This window comes from Tetrao urogallus (genome assembly GCF_951394365.1).
Source record: "Tetrao urogallus genome assembly, chromosome: 6".
Taxonomy (NCBI): Eukaryota; Metazoa; Chordata; class Aves; order Galliformes; family Phasianidae; genus Tetrao; species Tetrao urogallus.
The window spans coordinates 56,487,603-56,509,295 of record NC_136819.1 but is presented as its reverse complement, the minus strand read 5'-3'; the positions used below and the strand labels follow the sequence as shown (position 1 = coordinate 56,509,295).

At 48.5% G+C, this 21,693-nt stretch overlaps 1 protein-coding gene across 1 annotated transcript; it reads left to right on the top strand.

Annotated features, from left to right (window-relative positions):
* Window positions 1-18,558: 18,558 nt before the first annotated feature.
* On the top strand, window positions 18,559-20,389 carry MAPK1IP1L (mitogen-activated protein kinase 1 interacting protein 1 like; the record flags this gene model as incomplete). Its single annotated transcript, XM_079537496.1, has 3 exons — window positions 18,559-18,582; window positions 19,097-19,810; window positions 20,378-20,389. The coding sequence occupies 3 exons, from the start codon at window positions 18,559-18,561 to the stop codon at window positions 20,387-20,389; spliced, it is 750 nt and encodes a 249-aa protein (XP_079393622.1).
* Window positions 20,390-21,693: the final 1,304 nt, after the last annotated feature.

Here is a 21,693-nt window from a genome sequence, read left to right as displayed (position 1 = left end):
CTTCCATTCAACTGATAGTAATTTTTGCATAAGCTGTGTTTATTCAAGAACAGCTTCCTATTAGTAAATCTATTTCTTCTTGATCTATGCCTGCCATTTTCCTTACACAAAATGAAAGAATAGCAGGGGACAAATTTGCTGTTTTTGCCTGTCAATACAAAGCACTGCTGCAATCAAAAACAGTAGTAACTGGCTTGAAATCTGACTTGATTTTAGTGATTTGAGAGCTACTAGCAGTCTTTCAGAAACAGTTCAGCTCGGTTTCAGATGGCAGTTCCCATTATTATGTTTCCTACAAGCCCACAAAATGTAGATTTCAGCCAAGAGTCTCATCCGCTTTGGAACGTATCAAAGGCCACCAGCTCTTTCAAAGCCATCTGAGAAATGTCCCTTCAGGATGAAAGGTCATGAAAGAACCTTTTAGGGCTCAGGTCTGCAACTTGCTGCCAATTCAGTGTCGTTCCTTCTGCAGCCTACACTGCTTTGGCAGCCACAGGGTGTTGATGCATCGCTTACCCCAAAAACGTCTACAGCTCTCCGTTTTTAGGAGCCCTATATAATATAGCAGATGAGGGATGGAGGTGCTGCATGTAAAAATAGTGCCTTTCGAGGCTGGATGTGAGTCTGGGCAGCCTGGTGTCGTGGTTGGCAACCCTGCATATAGGTTGAAACTAGATGAGCACTGTGGTCCTTTTCAACCCAGGCTGTTCTATGATCTGAAATCACACAAAAAGTCCTAATGAACAGGCTGTGGAAGCTCACCCTGTGCTTTTTTTCCTGTTATAATTGTCCAGATCATACCGTGAGTGTGACCTTGGTACAGTCTGAATTTTGTGTGTGCATGCAGTCTGAGAGATGTATTTCATGAAGTACGCAGTTTTTCATGAGATGTGAGAAATCAAAAACTCTATTTTGCTAAAACCTATGTCCCCTCTCTCCTTGTTTTTCTTTTTAATGAGCTTTGTAGAAATTAACTGATTTTACAATGTGCAAAGCATGGTCATCCAGAAGTTTCTTCCTGCTGTTCTTATTAACTGGATTTAACCTGGAGAAGAGAAGCCCCAGGGAGACCTCATGGTGGCCTTCCAGTACTTGAAGGGAGTGGATAAACAAGAATGGGAACGGCTGTTTGTGAGGGTGGATGGTGATAGGACAAGGGAATGGTTTTAAAGTGAGACAGGGTGGTTTAGGTGGGATATGAGGAGGAAGTTTTTCAGCCAGAGGGTGGTGAGGCACTGGCACAGGTTGCCCAAGGAGGCTGTGGATGCCCCATCCCTGCAGGCATTCAAGGCCAGGCTGGATGTGGCTCTGGGCAGCCTGGGCTGCTGGTTGGTGACCTGCACACAGCAGGGGGTTGGAGCTGGCTGAGCACTGTGCTCCTTTGCAACCCAGGCCATTCTATCATTCTGTGATTAACAGTCTCACTGGTGCTCAAATAATCCTTTATAACACCTCGCATCATCCATCTGAAGGATATTCCAAAGATAACCAAGTCTTAAAGATCAGCAGTGAAGCCCTTCAGATCTCAGAAAGCTTCAGAAACAGGGTAAGGACTTCTGTTTTGTCATCCCAGGTTCTTTTGAGATAAAGATTGAACATGGAACAAAGAAAGGTGTGGAGAAATACAAGTGCTTGAGGTGCCAGCAGGCACGCAGCTGATGGAGATGTCCCTCAGTAGCAGCCCTGGCTTCAAGCCCCTGCTTGGAGAGGAGACACCCAGCCAACTCTATGCAGGAATTCTGTCCATCAAGTGGTTTCTTTTGCTTTGAAGGCTCACCTACGTTATTTTGTGGTTCTGTGGGAGGGCGATGCCTTACATCAGTGTAACCGACTGTGATAAGGAAGAGGGATCTGATTTTGATCAATGATTCTGATAAAGGGACTCAGGTTCTTGATGCAGGCTGAGCAAACAGCGTCTACAAGCTGTTTTTACAGGGTGCTTTGAAAACATGAAACACTGTGTTCGTTCTGTTCCCAGGATGGATGTGGGGTAGTTTGTCTGTCCAGTGATTTGGAGTATATGTTTCTTCTCAATTTCCTATTCTCGACAGCTGTCACACTTAAATCTGAGGCACATTTGGGAAGGATGTGTCTATCTTTAGTAGACATTTAAAAAACTGAACCTAGCGACCGTAATTGAAATGCTCTTCTTTTAAAGATGCTGGTTTGTTTCCAACGTGAAAAAGAAATCCTTGTGTGATGCAGACACACGTGGCCTTACTGTAAAACCGACGCCTTCTTCAATAATTAAAAAGGGGGATGCTTTAATTTTGAAAAAGGATGCTGTAGGAAGGAGGCTAAAGGAAGCTTTTAGTCAGCTCGAAGGCTAGATTTATTGATCCAGTGATCAATCCCTTTCTCTTTCCTGGATTTAAAGCTAATGGGAGACTGTGGTCAGAGATGAGTGGCTTTTAGTTAAGGTTTTTGACTCTTATAAATAATACAACAAATGTCCTAGTAAGTAATAAGACGTAAGATACTCGCTCATTCTTTTTAAATAGAACAAATGTGGCAAACAAGGCTCAGCTGTAATTTTTGAAGTCATTTATTAGACAAATTGCTCTTCTCTACTTCTTTTACAAGAGAGACATAAACCATTATATTATTTATTCATGAATCATAGCCATTAAGATGATAAATCAAATTATCAGCTTCCTGTCTCTCTTCAGTTTTAATCATTTTTTATAGTTCATGTAATATAAAGACAGCTTCCTTCCTATGAAACAAGAGACCTTCAGAGACCTTTTTATTGGGAACGCACATTTCCTTCCCATTTTTAAGTATATCCCAGTGATTTTCTCTGTCAATTTTATCTGCAATAAAAATCCAATAAGGAACTTGTACATTGATTCAATATAGCCAAGCCAGCTATGAAGTCGGTCATTTTTCTTCACCTCTGAAATAAGGCAGGGCTCCAGAATGCAATTCAGGGTTTCTCTCTGCCCCCCTTACGTGCACCTGGAAGCATCATAAGGTTTGGTAGGGAGCTCACCTGCTGACTGCAGGAGCCTTCTGAGCTGCACTGTGTGAGCCCTTGGTGCTGCATCCACACAGCCACCACATTTCTCTTTCCCTGAGGTGGAAGAGCTGCTGTTGCCTGACCAACCGAGACCACGGCAGGCGTCCTTTCCATCTCATTCTGGCTGCTTCTGCATCCTAGAGGTGCATTGGCAGCTGTGTGTGACGTGGGGTGGGTGGAGGAGCCCGTTCAGAACGGAAAGCCCATCGATCGCCATTCAGACTGTGGCTGCTTGCAGATTTGGTCAGCTTGATGACCCATGTGAAATCCTGCTCTCAGGAAGCGCGGATGAGGTCAGGGTTACGAGGTTACAGAGAACACCACCCTCAGAAACACGCAGCTGTGCTGCAGCGCAAAAATCAATGCCTGTTTACTCAACTCGATGAATAATAGAGTTTGAGATGTAAATATATAATTGATGCATATAAAATCTATAGGGTGAGGCTGAAGTGAGTCGCAACGACTTCCCTGTTCCCCGCATCCATCTTAACAACCCCCCGGCTACCTGTGATGCGCCAGCAGCCCCAAAGGCTTCCCTGGCCCCAGCTCCCTTCAGGCTGGCTGCCATGAATCCCGCAGGGAACGTGAATTCCCTGGGAACTCCGAAGCAAGGCTTTCTCTCCTTTTCTGCAAGGAGCACAGCCTGTAAGACCCAAAGCATTTGTCTCCCTATTAGGTCCGTGGCCGTTGGAATGATGCAGCAGGAAAAGCCCTGGGCTCGTGTTACGCACCGTCATTCATGTCCCGGCACAACGCCATCGCTGGGCTGTAGCAGCTTCAGCAAGGTTTGAATCCAGCACAGAGGTAGGACGCCCAGCTGGGAGCTGTTCCATATTACTTTCCTTCTTTTCTCTTTAATTCTTTCCGTGGGAAAAGAAATCCTAGTCGTTTCCCCGTTCTCATTAAACCAGCCTCTAGCTAAGAGCATCCCTGAGTTTGCTTCAGCTGAACAGGTTCACTGCCAAACCTTTTTTTCTAAGTGCATCGATTGGACTAGGCTACCATCCATTGCTTGTACAAAAGTGAGTTGTTTTGTTGGTTTTTTTTTAATGAGGAGGCTGGGTTTGGTCCTTTTTAGCAGTGATGCAATGGTGTTTCTAGGTCAGGTCTTTCTGCGCAGTCACATGAAGTTCCAATTTGGACAAAACGCCCAGTGAGGGTCTTAATGTTTGATGCTGTTACGATTCGAATGTTGTCTTATCAAATTTTATTTCCAATTAAAAGAATTGGATTAGCTCTCAGACTGAGACCTTTGGTGTTATTTTTAGCCTACAACTAATGAACCCCCGAAAATAGAGCCTATCATACAAATACAGCAATTGGTTCTGCTGGAACGGTTAGGGAAATACATCAGCAGATCAGAAAGGGTAATAAATCTTCTGTCACAACCTTCCTCATTAAGGGAGATAATTTGAAATTGCCTCTAGTGTATTAAACAGCTCATTATTTTTTAGGGGGGGCAACACACGAGACAAAAGAGTAGTGTTCTTTTAATTGATATCCAAAGCCTGAATCCAGCAAATTCACTCAAGAAAAATCAGCCTGAGCTGCGTGGCCATACAGCTTGGCCAGAGCCACCCAAGCCTTCATCTCCTCTTTCTTAGGGAAGGAGGAAAGGTCTCCTGAAAATACTGCAGGGTTGATGGGGGGTTGGGGAAAAGGCATAGCCCTACTGTGTTTGCCATGGAGTGCCTCTCCACCAACACAGCTGCAAAATCACAGAGGTAATTTAGGGCTCATGGATATTTGTCTGGTTGTAACAGGACAAGCCCCAGAACTTAATTTCTCTACTTTATCTGCACCCCAGTGTTATTCCCGAGGCATCTAATAAATCAAGTAAGCAAAGGGTACCTCCATGCCAGCACGTCTGTGGGAGCACAGAGGGAACTTGAGTGGGAAACTGCAGCAAGAAAGGGGAATTTGGGGTGTCAGCTGAACTGAGGGATGGAACCCGTGCCAGGGTACAGCAGAAACATTCTTCTGTGTGCATGGCCACGAGCTCTCTCAGTAAAGATGGGACAACACCACCCTCGTGGTTTTGGTGAAGAACATCACTGCCTCAACTTTAGCCTTCCCTCAAATTCCTCACTTCCCAGGACACTTTTGACCTGACAAGCTGCATGCTAAGGACAAGCTGGAGGGTTTTCTTCACTGTATCTCTACAGTAAAAAGATGCTGGCACTAGACCAGAAGATGCCTGAGATCTGGCTGCCATCAGGGGAGCGCCAGGTTGGCGCGTGGGACATCCTGTCATTTTTATCCTGTCATTTCTACATGCTCAGAGCCAAATTGCATCTTGGTGTAATGCTGCTGGCCCTTGTACACAAGTCATCTTGATCCCATGCCCAAAAGGAGGGCAAATGTGAAGGGAAAATAGGAGAATATTGTATTGGAGAAGGTGGACTGAAAGGTGGGTATTGCTCTTCCTTTAGTAGCAAAAGCACAAGTAAATAATTGCTCGCTGTATTGGACACATTCCTTTATTGTGATTCCAGGCGGGGAAGGGAAAGGGACATTTGTTATCGCACAGACAACATATGGCATTAGCAAATAACACACGGTGTTGTAGCAGCTGAAAACACAGCTGAGTATATCTTAACCCCCTTAACCTGAAAAGCACAGTGGTAAGAAGTCAAGCAAAAAGGTCTGTGCCTCTTTCCGCTTCATACTGGCTGCAGTACCACCACACACATCCAAAGCCAAAGTTCTCCTTCATTTCGTTTCTTGGCCAGAAAACTGATCCTTCAGCTTCATCGTATCCATATTCTGATACAATACCTTCATAATGTCTTCTCTATTTCGATATAAAGCACAACACTGGCCAAGCATCCATGCAGCCAAGTACTGGTGAGCGCTGGTAAATGCCTGAGGGACAGTCGCACAGATAATGGAAGCAGACCATAATTGCCTTGTCTCTACCAAAATCAGCATTAGCAATAGCAGTGTTATTAAACTATTCCGAAAGAGGCACTAGATGCTGGTGGTTCTACTATTTAAATGTGGCCGTAGTTGTGAATTTCCAGCAGTGGGGACAATCACTGCAGAGAACTGTCTGCAACGTGGTGAATGAATGAGGTACCCCGCCGCACATGTCTACTTACCCCATGGGCCAATGGCAGCTTATTTTTAATCACGAAAACACATTTCAGCAGGCATACCATATGTATTTCATCTAAAAGAGGAGCAGTTTTTAGCAATCCCAGGCCTAAGTACGACGCAAGCTGTTCAATCTTTGCAGAGAGGGAGAGTCCATTCATTTCTCCTGCGCTTCAGCGCAATCCTTTCCGAGTCTGATCCCGCAGTCCTCACCACCTACTTGTTCCTTAGAAACTGCTTATGCGATTCATTCTGTGTTCATAGGTTATAACAGCAACGTGCTTCTTGTTTTTGCTGCCTGTCTCTTCATTAAACCTGTGGTTCACACCGCGGGGCCGGGGAAACTCCTGTTTAGGGAGTTGCTTCTTTCTTGTATTTTGGCAGCACATTTTGTTGTTTGCTCGGAATGTGTTTAGCTGAAGGAGGGCTGAGGGAGGGGTGTGAAGCAGTCCGGGATGAGACTGGTTTTCTCAGGTTGCCAACCAGCCTGGACCTCGGGTCACTGAGCCGAAATACTACTGAGAAAGAGTCATTTGTCTTCATTATTTGTGTCACAACAGTGGCTCGATGCTATTACCTCGTTGTTCAGGATGCTGGAAACTAAAGCAAGGAGATGCTCCACGTCCCAAAGAACGTCAGGTCTGAGCCTAAAATAGGCTCAGGAATACAGCAGCGGTGGCCAAGGGAGGGAGTTCTGCAGCACTGGCATTAACCAAGCGTGGGGCAGCAGTCACGGGGTGTGGAATTAAAGGACAGGAATTTCCTGGAGGAGGAGAAGGAACTGCTGCCAAGCCGGGCGAAGGCAGGCCGAGCTGGGAAGGCAGGCAGATGTGGCAATGGGCTGTGCTGCAGGCAGCCTGCAAGCACCCCTTCTGCTCAGCCACCTCCAGCAGTGCCCAGGGAGCACAAAGCAGCACAGCCACTGCGTCCCCTTCCTCGGGTGCCACGATGCTGCTCCAGCAGCCCAGCGTGCTCTGTGAGGCACTTTATCCCGGCAGTCTGTGCCTTTCCTTCGAAATGGCTGCCTGTGTGGAGTGGTTCTGCTAATTCAGCTTGCTGGGAAGGGGAGATTCTGGCATAACACGGAATCATAACACAAACCCACACTGCCCGGAGCTACAGGAGAGGTCTGGCAGGAGAACAGCAGCCTGGCTGCAAGGATCACTCGGTGCAGTTTGGATGCACGACTTCCATGAACAAAACCCAGTGCTGGATGAACTGGCAGGTTTTTTTTCCCTCCCTTTTTTCCCCTCTCCTTTGCCCTGCTCCTGTGGAAACTGCCCGGTAACCCTTTGCCATGACAAAACCATCACCCAACACACTGCTCGTCACAAGACTCTCATACAAAGCTCCAAAATCAGTGAGGAAACTTTGACTGAAATGAACTTTGCATCAGGCTCGTTCCAAACCTTCTGTTATCTCACTTCCAATTTATCACTCAGATGTCTGTAATTCTCCCCGGAGAGACTTTCTAGTATTTAAACAGCTACTACCCTGCATAATTTCTTCCTGTTTTCAGAAGAGGAATAGAGGAACTGTGAAATCATGCTGAATGCCTCAAGAGCCCAAAGAGCAGAGATTCTTCATTGAATTTGCCACATTCATTATCAGCTGAGGATGTGACTGGAGAGAACTCCAAGGTTTAAAAGTTCAGAAGTAGGTGTTTCTTTTCTTTTCATCCGGACTTCAATTCATTCCAGCCGTATTTGCACTTTAAAGGAGCTCTGTCAGACAAGAAAAACATTTCAAGTCACTTTTATTTATAGGAATCCTTCAGACTTCGGTGGCTATTGACTCGACAAATCCATTTGACCTCAAATATCACTGCAGAAATGTTTTTGTGGCGGGTTTATTAGCTCAGAAGTCTTTCCCAGGCTAAGCTTTTTTCCAGCAGTGCCCTTCCAGCAGGCTGGTGGAAAAAATAAGACCCAAAGAAGGAAGTGGATTCTTAGCAGCGGTTATGCAGACTGTTTTATTCTCATGGCGTTTTTGCACGGCATTAGCAACTCAAAGGCACCAGTTCAGCACGGCACTTCAGCTATTTGCTGAATCAGGGGCTGAAAGCTCAAGAGAAAGAGGAGGAGGAAGGACATTGGTGTTATTCCCACGGATTTTCGCAGAGCATTAAACGACTGTTAGCTGAGCGACAAGAATTTACCCTATTGCAGCTGCAGTGGATGAGATTTGTGCTCTTTTGATGGGGCAGCCTGAAACTAACACGGCAACAAGTCATCAAGTCCCTGTCTTCAGTGAGGGAGAAGGAAGTAAGATTCCAAACTTCAGTCCTCTTTGAAGCTGCTTTTTTTTCGCCTCCAACTCCACCCGATCTATTCTTCTTGATCAATCTCTTGTTTCTGTTTCCCTGGTCCATCACTGTGGGGGACATCCAGCTAACGGAACGCTCGTGTTACTGCTGGAAAAAGCTAAAACACCGCACCAGAGCAAAACGACTCCTAGCAGAGTAACTTTCTTGATAGCCACGATGTGAGGATGGAGGAAATGATACCTGGCATGATATTTCTCTGCCGTGGGTCCCACTGTATCAGTGCTGTAAGAAGTACCGATGTCGGTGGGGAAGGCACTACGCTCTCTCAGCTGCTCCATGCATCTGGTAAATGTTCAGCTTGGTTTGTCATGGCAGCACTGGGGGAAATACCCCAACTATGAGAGACAGCAGGTGAACATCGACCTGGTCTTCATTTGGAGGGGTTTGGGTCAGGTGGTTGACTTGTGTTGTGCTGCTAAAATAGAAAGGCACTCCCAGATGCACGAGTAGAGCAGGAGGCAGAGGAGCCAGCCTCCAAACCTCATGCAAAGAGAAAAAGAAGCTCAGCTCACACTGACCGCATCAGATCTGAATGTAGCCCTTCATACACGATATCTTGCACTGAATAGTAATTCATCACACGCCCTTCAGTAGCACCTTTGTCCTATCAGTAACTTACTGAGCCCTCACAAGCCCAAATGATCCTTATGTGCATAGTTCCCTGAATTACTACAAGCCATTTGACTGTAAATGGGTTCTTTGGCACCAATCAGCAGATCGTTGACCTTAGCAGTATGATTATGCCATCAATACGCATCTGAAGCAGAGACATGAGTGACTTGGTATTGAACGATTAATTTCACATATGGAAATGCATGTGAAAGGGGTTGTGCAAAACTGGAGATCTCAAAGGCCCCCAGAGGGATTGCAGAGGAAGTGCAGAGTGCCAGATGGAGAAAAAGAGCCTGAGCACAGAAGCATCTCTTGATGAACACACGGATCCCAAGTGCTTTGCACAGAAAGATAAAACGAGGCACGAATATATGGCCACAAATGGCATGGCAGGGCGGTGGTGAAAAACGGAGTGATGGAGCTTTAGCAATCCAGGCACGTTCTTCCTGCTTGGAACTGCTCTCATGGTTGCAGAGATGATCAGCGGACATCCCATGGCAGGAGCAATACCTTTAATTTAGTGATGGCCTAAAAAAAGTTTTCCAGCTTGTCTCCACTGCAGCAAGCACTTGAAAATGTGATCTTCCAGAGAATGAAGGGGCCATGATTTCATATTATCATCTGTCAGCAGGATCTGAGGCTGAAAGCAAAGCAGCAAATGGCACAAAACTCATTGAGAGACTGAGGACTGCAACACCAGACAGAAAACAAAGTCAGCCATTGGGCAGGGGGAGGGGAGAACAAAAACAGAATTGAGAAAGGCCTGGAGCCATGAGGAAGGGAGAGGGTTTGGGCCTCTTTGGGAGAAGAGAAGTCAGGTGGGCTTCACTGATGTCACACAGAGAGGAATTTTCTAATTCCTATTCACTGAAGAACAAGTGAAGAGAACTCTCTACTGCCGCCAGCCACAGTCAGCAGCTCTGAACTCTGAAAACAAGCTCACGCGGTGGCTTGATGTACGATCAAGGCTCTACACATCAACCACTGTGCAAAGAAAACGTACCCCAAAAATTCACTCCTTGTCACAGAACACCCATACTGGAACCTAAGTGACTGTCCAAGTGCCTCTAATGACAGTTCACCTGCTCGTAATTTCACAACAAGCAAGCAGCAATGCTTCCTTTCCAGCTCAATCCAGTTTATCTCATCTTCTCAATGGGGTGCATTTGCCATCCCCACGCACTTTGAACCAGTCCTATGATTTTATCTTCATGGCAACAACCTTCTGCCTTGAGAAGGAGCGCTTATTAACTAGAGACAGCGTCATTTTCAAACTGATTTATTTTATGAGGGCTTTGAAATAAATTATCAGTCGGTGATTGGCCACAGGGGAAAGCATATAAAAGCTTACCACGTGCACTGAACATACCATCTGGTATCCTTTAAAATCGAGCTTCAGGGTGGCTCAGCTCATTCTTCCGAGTGCATAATGTTCACAGTGTACACTGAAGCATGAATATAAAAGCAGAGTGACATAACCCAGAGAGAACCAACACTACAACTGAAGCTTTCTATCTCGGATCTCGCTGTTCCAGCCCATCATCATCCCTGCAGGCATTCAAGGCCAGGCTGGATGTGGCTCTGGGCAGCCTGGGCTGCTGGTTGGTGTCCTTCTCATAGCAGGGGGTTGGAACTGGATGAGCATTGTGCTCCTTTGCAACCCAGGCCATTCTATGATTCTATGATCAAAGGCTGGCATTTTCTTCACTAAGACTGATGTCACAGTCCATCATTTTAATCCTATTAAAAAAAAAAAAGAAAAAAAAAAAAGAAAAAACCCCACAAAACAAATCCTTTCACTTTCTAGTTAGGTGAAAAAGGGACGCCTCCGCCATGTGTCGGATTTCCACCTTCTGACTGGCTGCTGTAAAAGCAGGAGGTACAAAATCCATACTGTTGTTGTTCCTCTGGATTTACTGCCTGTGGCATGCACTGCCCTCTGGGTGCAATAAAGTTTCCCAACTGTAATGTTTGTCACATTTCAAAACCTGTTATTGTCCCTGCGAAGTACTAAATCTGACAGGCTGGAAAGTTATGAAGTGAAATCCAGTGTCATGTAAGCAAGAATCCAACAGGAGAGATCCGGATGCTCACATTGCCTACACCATTGCATTCTCAACCCACCTGAGATCAGCCTGCTGGTGAATAGTACCATATTGCTTGTAGTACAGAATAACAGACCTACTTTCGGTATGGTCTGTCGCTCTCAGGCACACAGTTCGGCCTTTGAAAGACAAAAGGGATCCTAATCCATTGAGAAGGCAGCTCACTCATACAGCTGGGGAGGGCACAGTGCTTGGGGGGTTACAGAGCAGACAGATGCTCCCACGTGGCGAAAGGACAACGAATCCCAAGTCACAGCAAGGGAAAGTCTGACTATTATGGGGCATAATGGTGGTATTCACTGTGCTGGTGTGTAAGGATTGCACTGGATATCCAGAGATGTCGTGCAATCTCACTCTTTGGAGATGCTCAAAACCCAACAGGCCAAGGTTCAAAGCTGGCCCTGTTTTGAACAGGAGGTTACAGCACTGCTGCTTTGCAGCCCAAATGTTTATATGATAGAAAGCAGTGGCCCAGGTTTGTAATGCAGAGACAACAGCACAGGCCCTACGATGCAGAGCTGCTCTCACAGAGGCACAAAACTCCCTTTCTGAATAACTGAAATAATCCCACAGCGGGACTCAAAATGGACTGATGGAAAACAACGCTTCTTACAATTCGGAGCCAATTTTTTTACACACAGCTTCCATTGTCTTCCCTAAGAATTGCATGCAGGCTCTGAACTTGTAATTTCATCCCAACTTTTTTTTCTTTTTTTTTTTTTTTCCCACTGCACAGTTTGGAGCAATGTCTTCCAATGGGACGCAGGCAGGGCTGTGCGTTAGAACCTCCAAGCACTGCTCCTGGCACTACCATGGGTCGGTGGCATGCAAGGGAGACACGGAGCCCTGGAGTGTGCTAAGGGAGGGGAAGGGAGCGGGGAGGGCTGATGGGGGCGGCTGAGGGAGCTGGGTGGGTCAGTGTGGGGAAGAGGAGGCTCGGGGAGCACCCACTGCTCTCTACAGCTCCCTGACAGGAGCTGGGGTGAATGTGAATAAATGTCAATAGGGGAAAGCGGCGTGCGGCGCCCTGAAGGGCCGGAAGAGCCGCGCCCACCCCGCCTCCCCTCAGCGGCGGTGGGGGAGGGGCAGCGCCACGTGACCGCGGAAGGGCGGGACGAATGGGGGATTGTCACGTGGGGGTGGGTGGGGCTTGGTTCCCCCACCCTTCCGGTCGGCGCGGGGGCGGGGCGTGTGACGCATTTCCGCTTCCGCCTGGGCGTAGGGGAGGCGGTGGTGCTGTGGGCCGCCGCCTGCTGCCTGGTTCCGCTCCGGCCTGTGCCGCGCCGCGCTACTCCCGCAGGTACCCGCCCGGCCCCGGGCACCGGCACACGAGGAGGGAGGGGGGGATGGAGGGCCCGAGCGGCGGGGCGCCGCCTTTCTCCCCGCAACCACGGAGCCGCCCCCGGGGACAGCTGGGCCGCAGCCGGCTGCGCCCCTCCAGGCCCCGTGGAGCCGCGCGGGGGCGGCGCCGGTGGTCGCTGCCCTGAGGGGAGTGGCGGGAGCTCGGGGCGGGGTGGGCGTAGGGCTCCGAGGTCACGGGGAGGGGCTGCACGGTGGCTGCGGCCGCCTGCGCCTAGGTGGGGCTGGGGGCTGGGAAGCCGAGCTGGCTGATTCGTGACGATCCCTATTTTAGGCCTCGGGGGAGCGGGTTGCTCTGCTTCGGCTGGGTGAAATATTTGGTCGGTTTCCGCTGTTAGGATCTGAGCTTATAAATGAATATATAAATGCGGTGTATAAATAACCGTTAAACGTTTCTCATTAAGAGAAGTCCCGAATCAGGTTTGTGACTGTGGCTTGTGAGAAGTCATTTTGTTTTCTCGAGTGTTGCTATCCTTCAGGTGGGTGACTCACTGACAAAGGGAGCACAGTGCAAAATTGAAGAGAGCATTTCCTGGAGACCGAGCTGCCTATTTGGCAGGGAAATGGGTTTTGAGGTGCAATCAAAGGAAAATGATCACCTCGTGCTGTTCAACCTTTTTGTCTGTGGATGTAGGAAGCAAGGGGTCTTTATTTTTTAAACAATAATTTTTAAAAAGGCAATTCCTGAAGCATCCCTTCCCTAGAGCAGTGGGACCAATGACTGATGTTAAAATGTGTGCCAACCATCAAGCTCCTCCTGTAGAGCACTTCAGGTAATTTTGAAGCTGAAGTTCATTCAAGCATACCCTTTCAGTGAGGAATCAAGAATGAAAAGGCACCAGCTGTGTCCGTTCGGTGAGGCTGTATTCAGAAAAGCAGTTATGCTGGAGAAGGATCTCTGCAGAGAAGCAGAAGGGCGTGGAGTTCTGTGTGTCATCGGTGGGGCTGATACTGGAAGATGACACATAGTTTTGGTGTTGCTTTAAAAACAAGGAGGACCTTTGATAACTGCTCGCATTTAGCTGGTTATTTGTGAGTATGTAGCGTTGTTAGGAGGATGTAGGTGTTCATTAACATTAACAGGTAGTTCAGGAAGGCTTCCAAAGAACTGATAACAAAGCTAAAGCTGGAAATACATAAGCAGGCTTCTCCAAACAAGGACAGTGTGGTGAAAATGGACTGCATGTCTCTGAGGAATGTTCAGAAGCTGCTTTGGAAGAGATGTTTTAATTTTCTTGGAGCTGCTCGACTCGCATCTCTGTAAAACTCCCAGGGTAGGCTCTTCATGGAGTCATCACAGAACAGCCTGGGTTGCAAAGGAGCACAGTGCTCATCCAGCTCCAACCCCCTGCTGTGTGCAGGTCACCAACCAGCAGCCCAGGCTGCCCAGAGCCACATCCAGCCTGGCCTTGAATGCCTGCAGGGATGGGGCATCCACAGCCTCCTTGGGCAACCTGTGCCAGTGCCTCACCACCCCCTGTTGTGGCCAGGAGTGATCTTTGGCAGTGGAGACTTGCAGTTCTCTGCTGGTTTGCAGCACAGCTGGCACACAGATAAGCCACCTCAGCACTGATGTATGTTTGCTGGTTTGGGAAGCTTCTGTTTGTGATGTTGGGGCCACCCGAAGTGATCAGGTCTCATCTTAGGAGGGGAGGCAGCTGTGAAACGGAACGGCTTGTCTTGTGTCGAGAAATGGAACAGATTACAGTTCCTTATGGCCGTGTATTTTGTTGGCCTTGGAAACTGTTAAGACTTCTGTTTTGAATTGTTTTTTTTTTTTCTGGTCGTTGGTAATTTATAGAAACGCGCTAACGAGCGTCGTTGTGGTTGTCATTCACGATTAGATCAGTGCTGACAATCTGAAGACTAAAAACCCTCCTCCTGCCTTCTTTTCCGTCAAAACAGGCGGAGGAGAGAACAAAAAGATCACTGCATCTAAAGCAGCTGCTAACTATGCAACTGTTGCTTTTTATCTTCAGTCTGCCTGCTGTTTATTTCCCTAATGGATAAAGGTGAAATTGTTGCACGGTGCTGGAGTGTGGCATCCGAAAGACCCTAAAAACAGAGAAGGGGCAGCTATAAACTGCTGATGCTTAATGCCTGAAGGGAGAAGCTGCACTAGAAGCTGGCAGTGGTCTCTCTTGCATTTGATCTGCGTAGCTGTGTTGGTAGTTAGAGTTATGTGGGCAGGAATCCTGTTGTAGCTGAGGTTTTGCTGGTAGGCATTAGTCATGTCACAGTGACAAAAGAACCTCTTTGCTGATAGAGCTGTGCCACCCGGTGGAAATGCAGCTGTGCCTGTTGCATTGAGGAGGATTTCTGTTGTTCTTTGGAAGGTGATCTCAGGGGAATCAACTCTGAAAGGGCAGATAACAGCAGGACAAGGGGAAATGGTTTGAAGTTGAGGGAGGGCAGATGGAGGTTGGATGTCAGGGAGAAGTTGTGTGCTGTGAGAGTGGTGAGGTGCTGGAACAGCTGCCCAGAGAGGCTGTGATGCCCCGTCCATCCCTGGAGGTGTTCAAGGCCAGGTTGGATGGGGCCCTGGGCAGCCTGGGCTGCTATGAAATGGGGAGGTTGGTGGCCCTGCATTGGTGGGGGGTTGGAGCTTCGTGATCCTTGAGGTCCCTTCCAACCCTGGCCGTTCTGTGATTCTGATTCTGTGATCTTGGAGATGGGAACTCAATCTGTCACATCAAGAGTGCAGAAAATGTTGTGCAGCCGATGAAGTTATGAAAACAGTCGAGGCTTTGTTTGAATAGCTTTAGCAAAAGAAGGAAGCAGGGTTTGGGGCAGCGCTTTCCAATGGCAGCCACCGGGGACCGGTGATGAAGAAAAGCCAGGGAGGGCAAGAGCATGGGAAAAATGCTCCTGCATTGCTCATTTCCACTTGGTTCTGATGGGAGCAGAGAGGACACAGAGCTGAAGAAACACCGTGGGGCTGTTTTATGGCGGAGGCTGAAGGATTTGGTTTGCCTTACGGAGCATCAAGCCCAGCAGTGGGGTTTCCACAGAGCTCTGAAGCTTGCTGTGTATTCAGCTGGTGTTCGGTGTTGCAGGTAGGACTGGCCTGGCGGTGCTGCAGAGGAGCACGTCTGGGCCTCTGCCATTCTCACCTGCATGTTGTTAATTCCTAGTAATTAGAGGTGAGTTGTTGGGTGTCCAGGAGGCCTTGGATTCTTGTCTGCAGGCTGTTTCTGTAGTTTCTGGGTAGGTGTGCTGGAAGTCCTCTGTGCCAAGTTTCAGCTCGGGATAAAGGGTGGGAGATTCTGCTCCTCATGCTGTCCCTCTGTTTATCCCAGACACTGGTGTTCCCTCTTTGCCTCACTTCAGTTTGATGTTTTTGGCCCTATGCTGTGTCTGGAGCTGCAGACTGAGTGCTTCTGTAAAGCACAGGGTGCTGCCAGGGGCGTTGGCCTGCACAGCACAAAGGAAATGTTGTCTTGCAGCAGCGTGGATGCAAGCAGGACTTTGGATTGAATGCTGCCAGTTCTGTGGCCTTTCTCCTGCGTGCCAAATTACTTCAACTCCTTGAATCCTCCTCCTCCTATTCGCTCTTCTTTTTCCCCTCGCCCCAAGAAAGTGCAGTCTGAAGTAGGGTTTAAATGCAGCAGGAAGAGACGTCTGATCTGTGGGCTGTGATTCTGTGACTGGCTTTTCTCTACACAGAACTGCAAAGGGAGACTCCAAGCCCACTTGTTAACCCTGCAGTCGCTAAAAGCCTCATCAATGCAACAGTGTGTTTTCTGAGATGGTGAGCCCACAGGTTGGCAGCGGGGACCCTGAGATCTTGGGTCCAACAATGTCAGAGTTTCTTTATGAACACATGGATGCCTTGGGCAGTGCTACAGTTAGAACTGGTATTTCAGGGAGGTTTTGACTGGAGTTCGGTGCTGTGCAGCTGGAATGGCACATGGATTCTAGATGGGTTTGTGTGGTGAGTGTGTCTAACAGCACCAGAGTCACTCCTTTAATAAATGGAGGTGGCACTGCACAGATGAAATGGGTGTTTGAGGAAGATCCCCAAACGAGGCCATCCTGTCTGCAAGAGGATCCTTGACATGCTTGGCACTGTCTCAGTTATGCCAAATGTTGCCAGCAAATGTTGCTCCAGTCTGCTTGCCAAAGTGAGAGAGCCACTAAATCTTTATCAGAAGCTGTGCTTTGCTGCAGGTTTTCTCCTAACAGCCATACAGCAGAATTGTTTCCTTAATTTTCATAGCACAGAAGTCTTTTGAAATAATCAGCTGATAAATATTGGGGATTTTTGCTGGCACTTTGCAGGCAGGCCTCTTTCTGCTGCAGCCATCCGTTGTCACAGAATCACAGCATGGCCTGGGTTGCAAAGGAGCACAGTGCTCATCCAGCTCCAACCCCTGCTGTGTGCAGGTCGCCAACCAGCAGCCCAGGCTGCCCAGAGCCACATCCAGCCTGGCCTTGAATGCCTGCAGGGATGGGGCATCCACAGCCTCCTTGGGCAACCTGTGCCAGTGCCTCACCACCCTCTGGCTGAAAAACTTCCTCCTCATATCCAACCTAAACCATGGCAGATGGTCTCTGCCATCCCATAACTTCCCCTACAGCTGAGGAGTTTGCTCTGCTTCTGCAGGGCTTTGGTTGCCTGATGGATCGTTGCTGGGAAATGAGCAGAGTTGTGCTGTCAGGAAAGTAAGGCTTAAGTAGTAAAATGGCAAACATAATTCAATGTAGATAAATGTGATGTGATTCAGAGAGCTTGAATGTGAAATTGTGTGCATCACTTCGTATATAAAATGATGGGCTGACCCTTAACACTGAAGAATAAAGTACTGCTGTGGGAGTCAGTTTCAGCAGTGAGCAAAAAGGAGATCAAACATGAAGAAGTATTGGGAAGGAAATAGAGGATGAACCAGAACATAATTGTGGAACTGTATAAATCAATGGCTCTCCCACATTTTGGATTCTTTGTGGCTGTTTCTTGTCGTTCATCTCAAGAGATACAAAAGAATTGGAGGCACCTCAAAGAGAAGCAGTGAGGATACTCGAGGGGATGGAAGAGGTGCTGTGCAAGGGTGAGTGGAATCGGCTCCATCTCAGCACGGAGGAGGAATGGCTGGAAGAGAATGGGAAGAACACACAGTAATGAGCAGCACAGAGAGGGGCTGGGTGAGAACAGATCTGCAGAACGAAGGAGCATCACCTGAAAGTGTGGCAGAGGTGCCTCGGATGGTTGGAAGCACTGAGCTGTCATTGCTGCTGTTCTTCCCTGCAGACGCTGCTGAAGATGTAATGGGAGCTGAGCTCATTGTCCCACTGCCCACAGCAGTGCTGTTTTACCATTAGCAAATTGTGTCGATTTAAAAACAGACCTTACTAATACAGGTTCAGTTCCTTGTGAAATACTTGCATTATGTAGATTGGAATTCAGTGGGAGGCTTATAAGCCTTTCTGCTGGGGCAGTCTTGCAACATTTCTTTAGGTGTTGAGAGGTCAGGAATCAGGCACTTGTTAGAGGCTTTCCTTGTGTCAGCATTCAAGGCTGCTTGGCTGAAGTCAGTGAAAGCAAATCGGAGCATCCACCGACTTCAGTGTATTTAAAACCCACGTTTGGTACTTCTGAAAATAAGATCTGAATGGGGGTGTAAACGTGTTTAATTTTAGGGGCATTGACTTCACCAACTTCTCCGAGTCCCAGTTTAGAATAGAGCCTGGATACCTGCTGGCATTGCTGCAGAGGCTGCTTGTTTGGCACGAATACCTGAAATATTTCTTCTTGGTGTTGTGACCCATTTACACTGCGTTGCTCCCATCTGAGATGAGATGGAGGCTGCAGTTCTGCTGTTTGCTGGCTCCTGTATTGAGGGAGAGCATTTGGGTGGCTGCTGTCCGTCTGCACCCCAGTGGTTGGGATGGAACCATTGCTGAGAAGCTCTGCCAGCTGGACATCCCTTTGGGTTTGAATGAGACAAATGTCCAATTCTTTATCTTTATTCTTTATCGAACTCTTCCTCGATGTACTTTATTTTCAAGGAATTTCACTTTATTTTACCTTACTTTTCAGCAAAATGTCTGGAACTGATGATTTTTCGGTAAGTAATGGCTTTTTGTTCCTGAAGATCTGCCAGTTGTATTACTTCGTTCTGCTCAGGCACTTCTGTGAGAAGAGGGGCAGCTCTCAGCTGAGATATTGCCTTGGCATTGCAGTAGCAGCTCTTTGCTTTGGGGCAGAGCTAACAGTCTGTGGCCTCCAGGTGTGCCTTGCAGGCTCTCTTCTGCTGCGGTGCTCACAGAGGCCTGTTGTCCTGATAGCATCAGAATAGCTACAATGGAAACTTACAACTCTTCTTCCTGGATTTATACCAGAATTGCTTATGATTCTACTGCTGAAGGTTGCCTTTTATCTTTGGCTTTAGAACTGTGGCACGTCAGGATGCCTCTCTCCTTTAACCATAGAAGCTGCACAAAGTGAACGCAGCCCTCTGCGGCGGCAGATGCTCTTTTCCTCCCGTTCAGGCAGCTGCAGTGCATCTGTGTAGTGGGTGAAGGTGGGCAACCAGCAGCTCCAGCAGGGATCTCCCATGCTCACGGCCCTTTCTCTCTCAGTTGGCAGATGCTTTGCCCGACCAGTCTCCCGCTAAGACCCCCAAAGTGAGCGGTGCGAAGCCCGGCCAGCAGCCCTCCCAGCCGCCTCAGGGTTGGCCGCCCTCGAATCCTTGGAACAACCCGAGCGCTCCCCCCGCCGGGCCCTCGGCGCTGCCGCCCAACACCTCCGCTTCCAGCGTGCCCTTCGGACCTCCTCCTACAGGAATGTATCCTTCAATGCCCCCCGGACCGCCTGCTCCATTTCCTCCTCCTCCTAGCGGACCCTCTTGCCCTCCTCCCGGAGGTCCGTATCCGCCCCCAGCCGTGCCGGGCCCCGTCCCTCCGGGGCAGTATCCTCCACCAAACATGCCCTTTCCAGAGCTTCCACGACCTTATGGCGGTCCGACGGAGCCGGCTGCGCCTCCCGCTCCCGTCGGGCCGTGGGGATCCATGCCCTCTACAGCATGGGGACCGACAATGGCGGGGCAGTATCCCGCACCCAGCATGCCGTATCCCCCCCCAGGGCCGTACTCTGCTCCTGCCCAGACTCCGGGAGCGGCGCCGACGGTACCGTGGGGCACCGTCCCACCTGGAACGTGGGGACCTTCGCCGCCAGGTCCGTTTCCTCCACCCGCAGGATCGTACCCGGCTCCAGGACTCTATCCTACGCCCCCTAATCCTTTTCAAGTGCCGTCTGGTCCTGCTGGTGCTCCGTCCATGCCGGGCGGCCCCCATGTGAGTATATATGCTGGATGCGGCGCTGGGCAGCCTGCTCTGGTGGTTGGGCGAGCCTGCAGGTAGCAGGAGGGTTGAAGCTAGATGCTCATTGTTGTACTTTTCAACCCGTTCTATGACTTAGTTTTTTGTTATCGGTGAATTATTCTTGACCCTTTTAAGCGTGGGAATTGGGTAGCGAAAGGCCTATTAATGCAGGTAAGGACTTTAAGGGCTCGTCTGCGTAGTCAGTGGAATAACAGGCGATTTTCTGCTTAAACATTGAACTTCGTGCACCAGAGCAGTCACATTCCATCGAGGTGGAGCGTGTCTGAGCACTGCGCTGTAGTGGTCTTCCACTTGTTGGAAAGCCTTCTCTAAAAGACAGAAAAAATAAAGGGGAAGAGACTTGTAAGAATGTTAGGAATGAAAGATACTGTAGTGTGTAGTCTGGAGAGATTGCTTTTCAGGACGCGCGGGGAATAACAACCCATGGTCAAATGTTCTTGAGCTAAGAAGTGCTGTAATGCTAATGAACTGCTTTGTGAAAGCCCTGCAATGACCACCAATTCTCGTTGTCTCTTGCAGCCTTACCGTTGAACACGTTCTGGGCAACAAAGTACTGTAGCTTTCCACCTTCATCCACTACTTACAGAGATTTTTACAGTTTTTGTTTCAGTAATGTTTGGGGCTATGAAGAATACTTGCCTCTTGTATGTGCATTTGAGGTATGAAGGAGCAATTTAGCAATTTGCATAACATTAACTTGCTCGTATGTTGGCGTAATTGTTTGGTTTAATAAAACGAGCTACAAAGAGCAGAAGTGAAACTGAAATCCGTGGTTCTTACTCTGGCAAATATTCCTTGGGAAAATGAGAGCTGCCAAGTAAGGATCCTAAAGAATCAGGCACAAGGACTTGCGAATCAGAAACAGCTTAAATTTCCACGAATGCTTTAAGTCTCGTTGCCGGACTCGTGCTGGTTGTTGAATGGATGGATGGTCGTATCTTGTCTATTTTCAGGTTATTCTAAAAATGTCAATAAAAAGTATTTCAAGATATTTTTTTTTTTGTCAAGAAATGTAATTTTTGAACGTGCTACAGTAATGGAAACGACAGAGACGGAGCGCGTGAACTCGAAGGCTTTCTCAGCACTCTGTAAATCCTGCACACAGTTAATGGCCCAGTCTGGGACTGCGGAGGAGGAGGAGGAGGCGTGCGTTGAAATGCTTGGTCTGGCTGGTCGGCGCCCTGCTGGTGTCTGTGCAGTGCAGTGAGCTGGACGTTGCCGTTCCCTTTCATGGACCGCTGTGAGTTTCGTGCATGCCGATGAGGACTTCGTTTTGCCAGTTCTCGTTCTGTGGTGGTTGGAGGTTTGACTTGGTCTGTGTAAAGCATTAACTCCCACGTAGGTAAAGTACTTCCCTATATCTAACCTGGGTTCTGGTTGTTTAAAATTTGACTTGTCTGCCGAGTTGTGTAAACTCAGCGGGTGTTTTCAGAGTCCCTAGAAACTGAACTTGAGCTTAAAAGGTGAAGAAAACCAGCCTGGCCATTCCCTTCCCAGCAGGTTTTGGCGAGGCTTTTCTTTCTATCTGCTCCAGCCATTCCCTTGTGCCATCCTTACTGCCACAGCTGGGGACGAGCAAACCTCACCGGGGCTCCACTGAACGTGGGAATGGAGAGCAGCGCTCCGTTCCCGGCCAGGTGCCTGCATACCTCACTGAGAAAGCGTAATTTGGGATGTTTAGAAGCTGTGTGCTGCTGTGTGGCTGCCCCTGCTCTGGAAGGGGCGCTGCAGGAAGCTTTATATTCTTGCCATATCTGTGCTGGGGTAACTGCTGGTGCGGCATTACTGAGGCACAGCCACGCGTTGCTGAGGAGCTGTGGTGGCATTTCATAGCC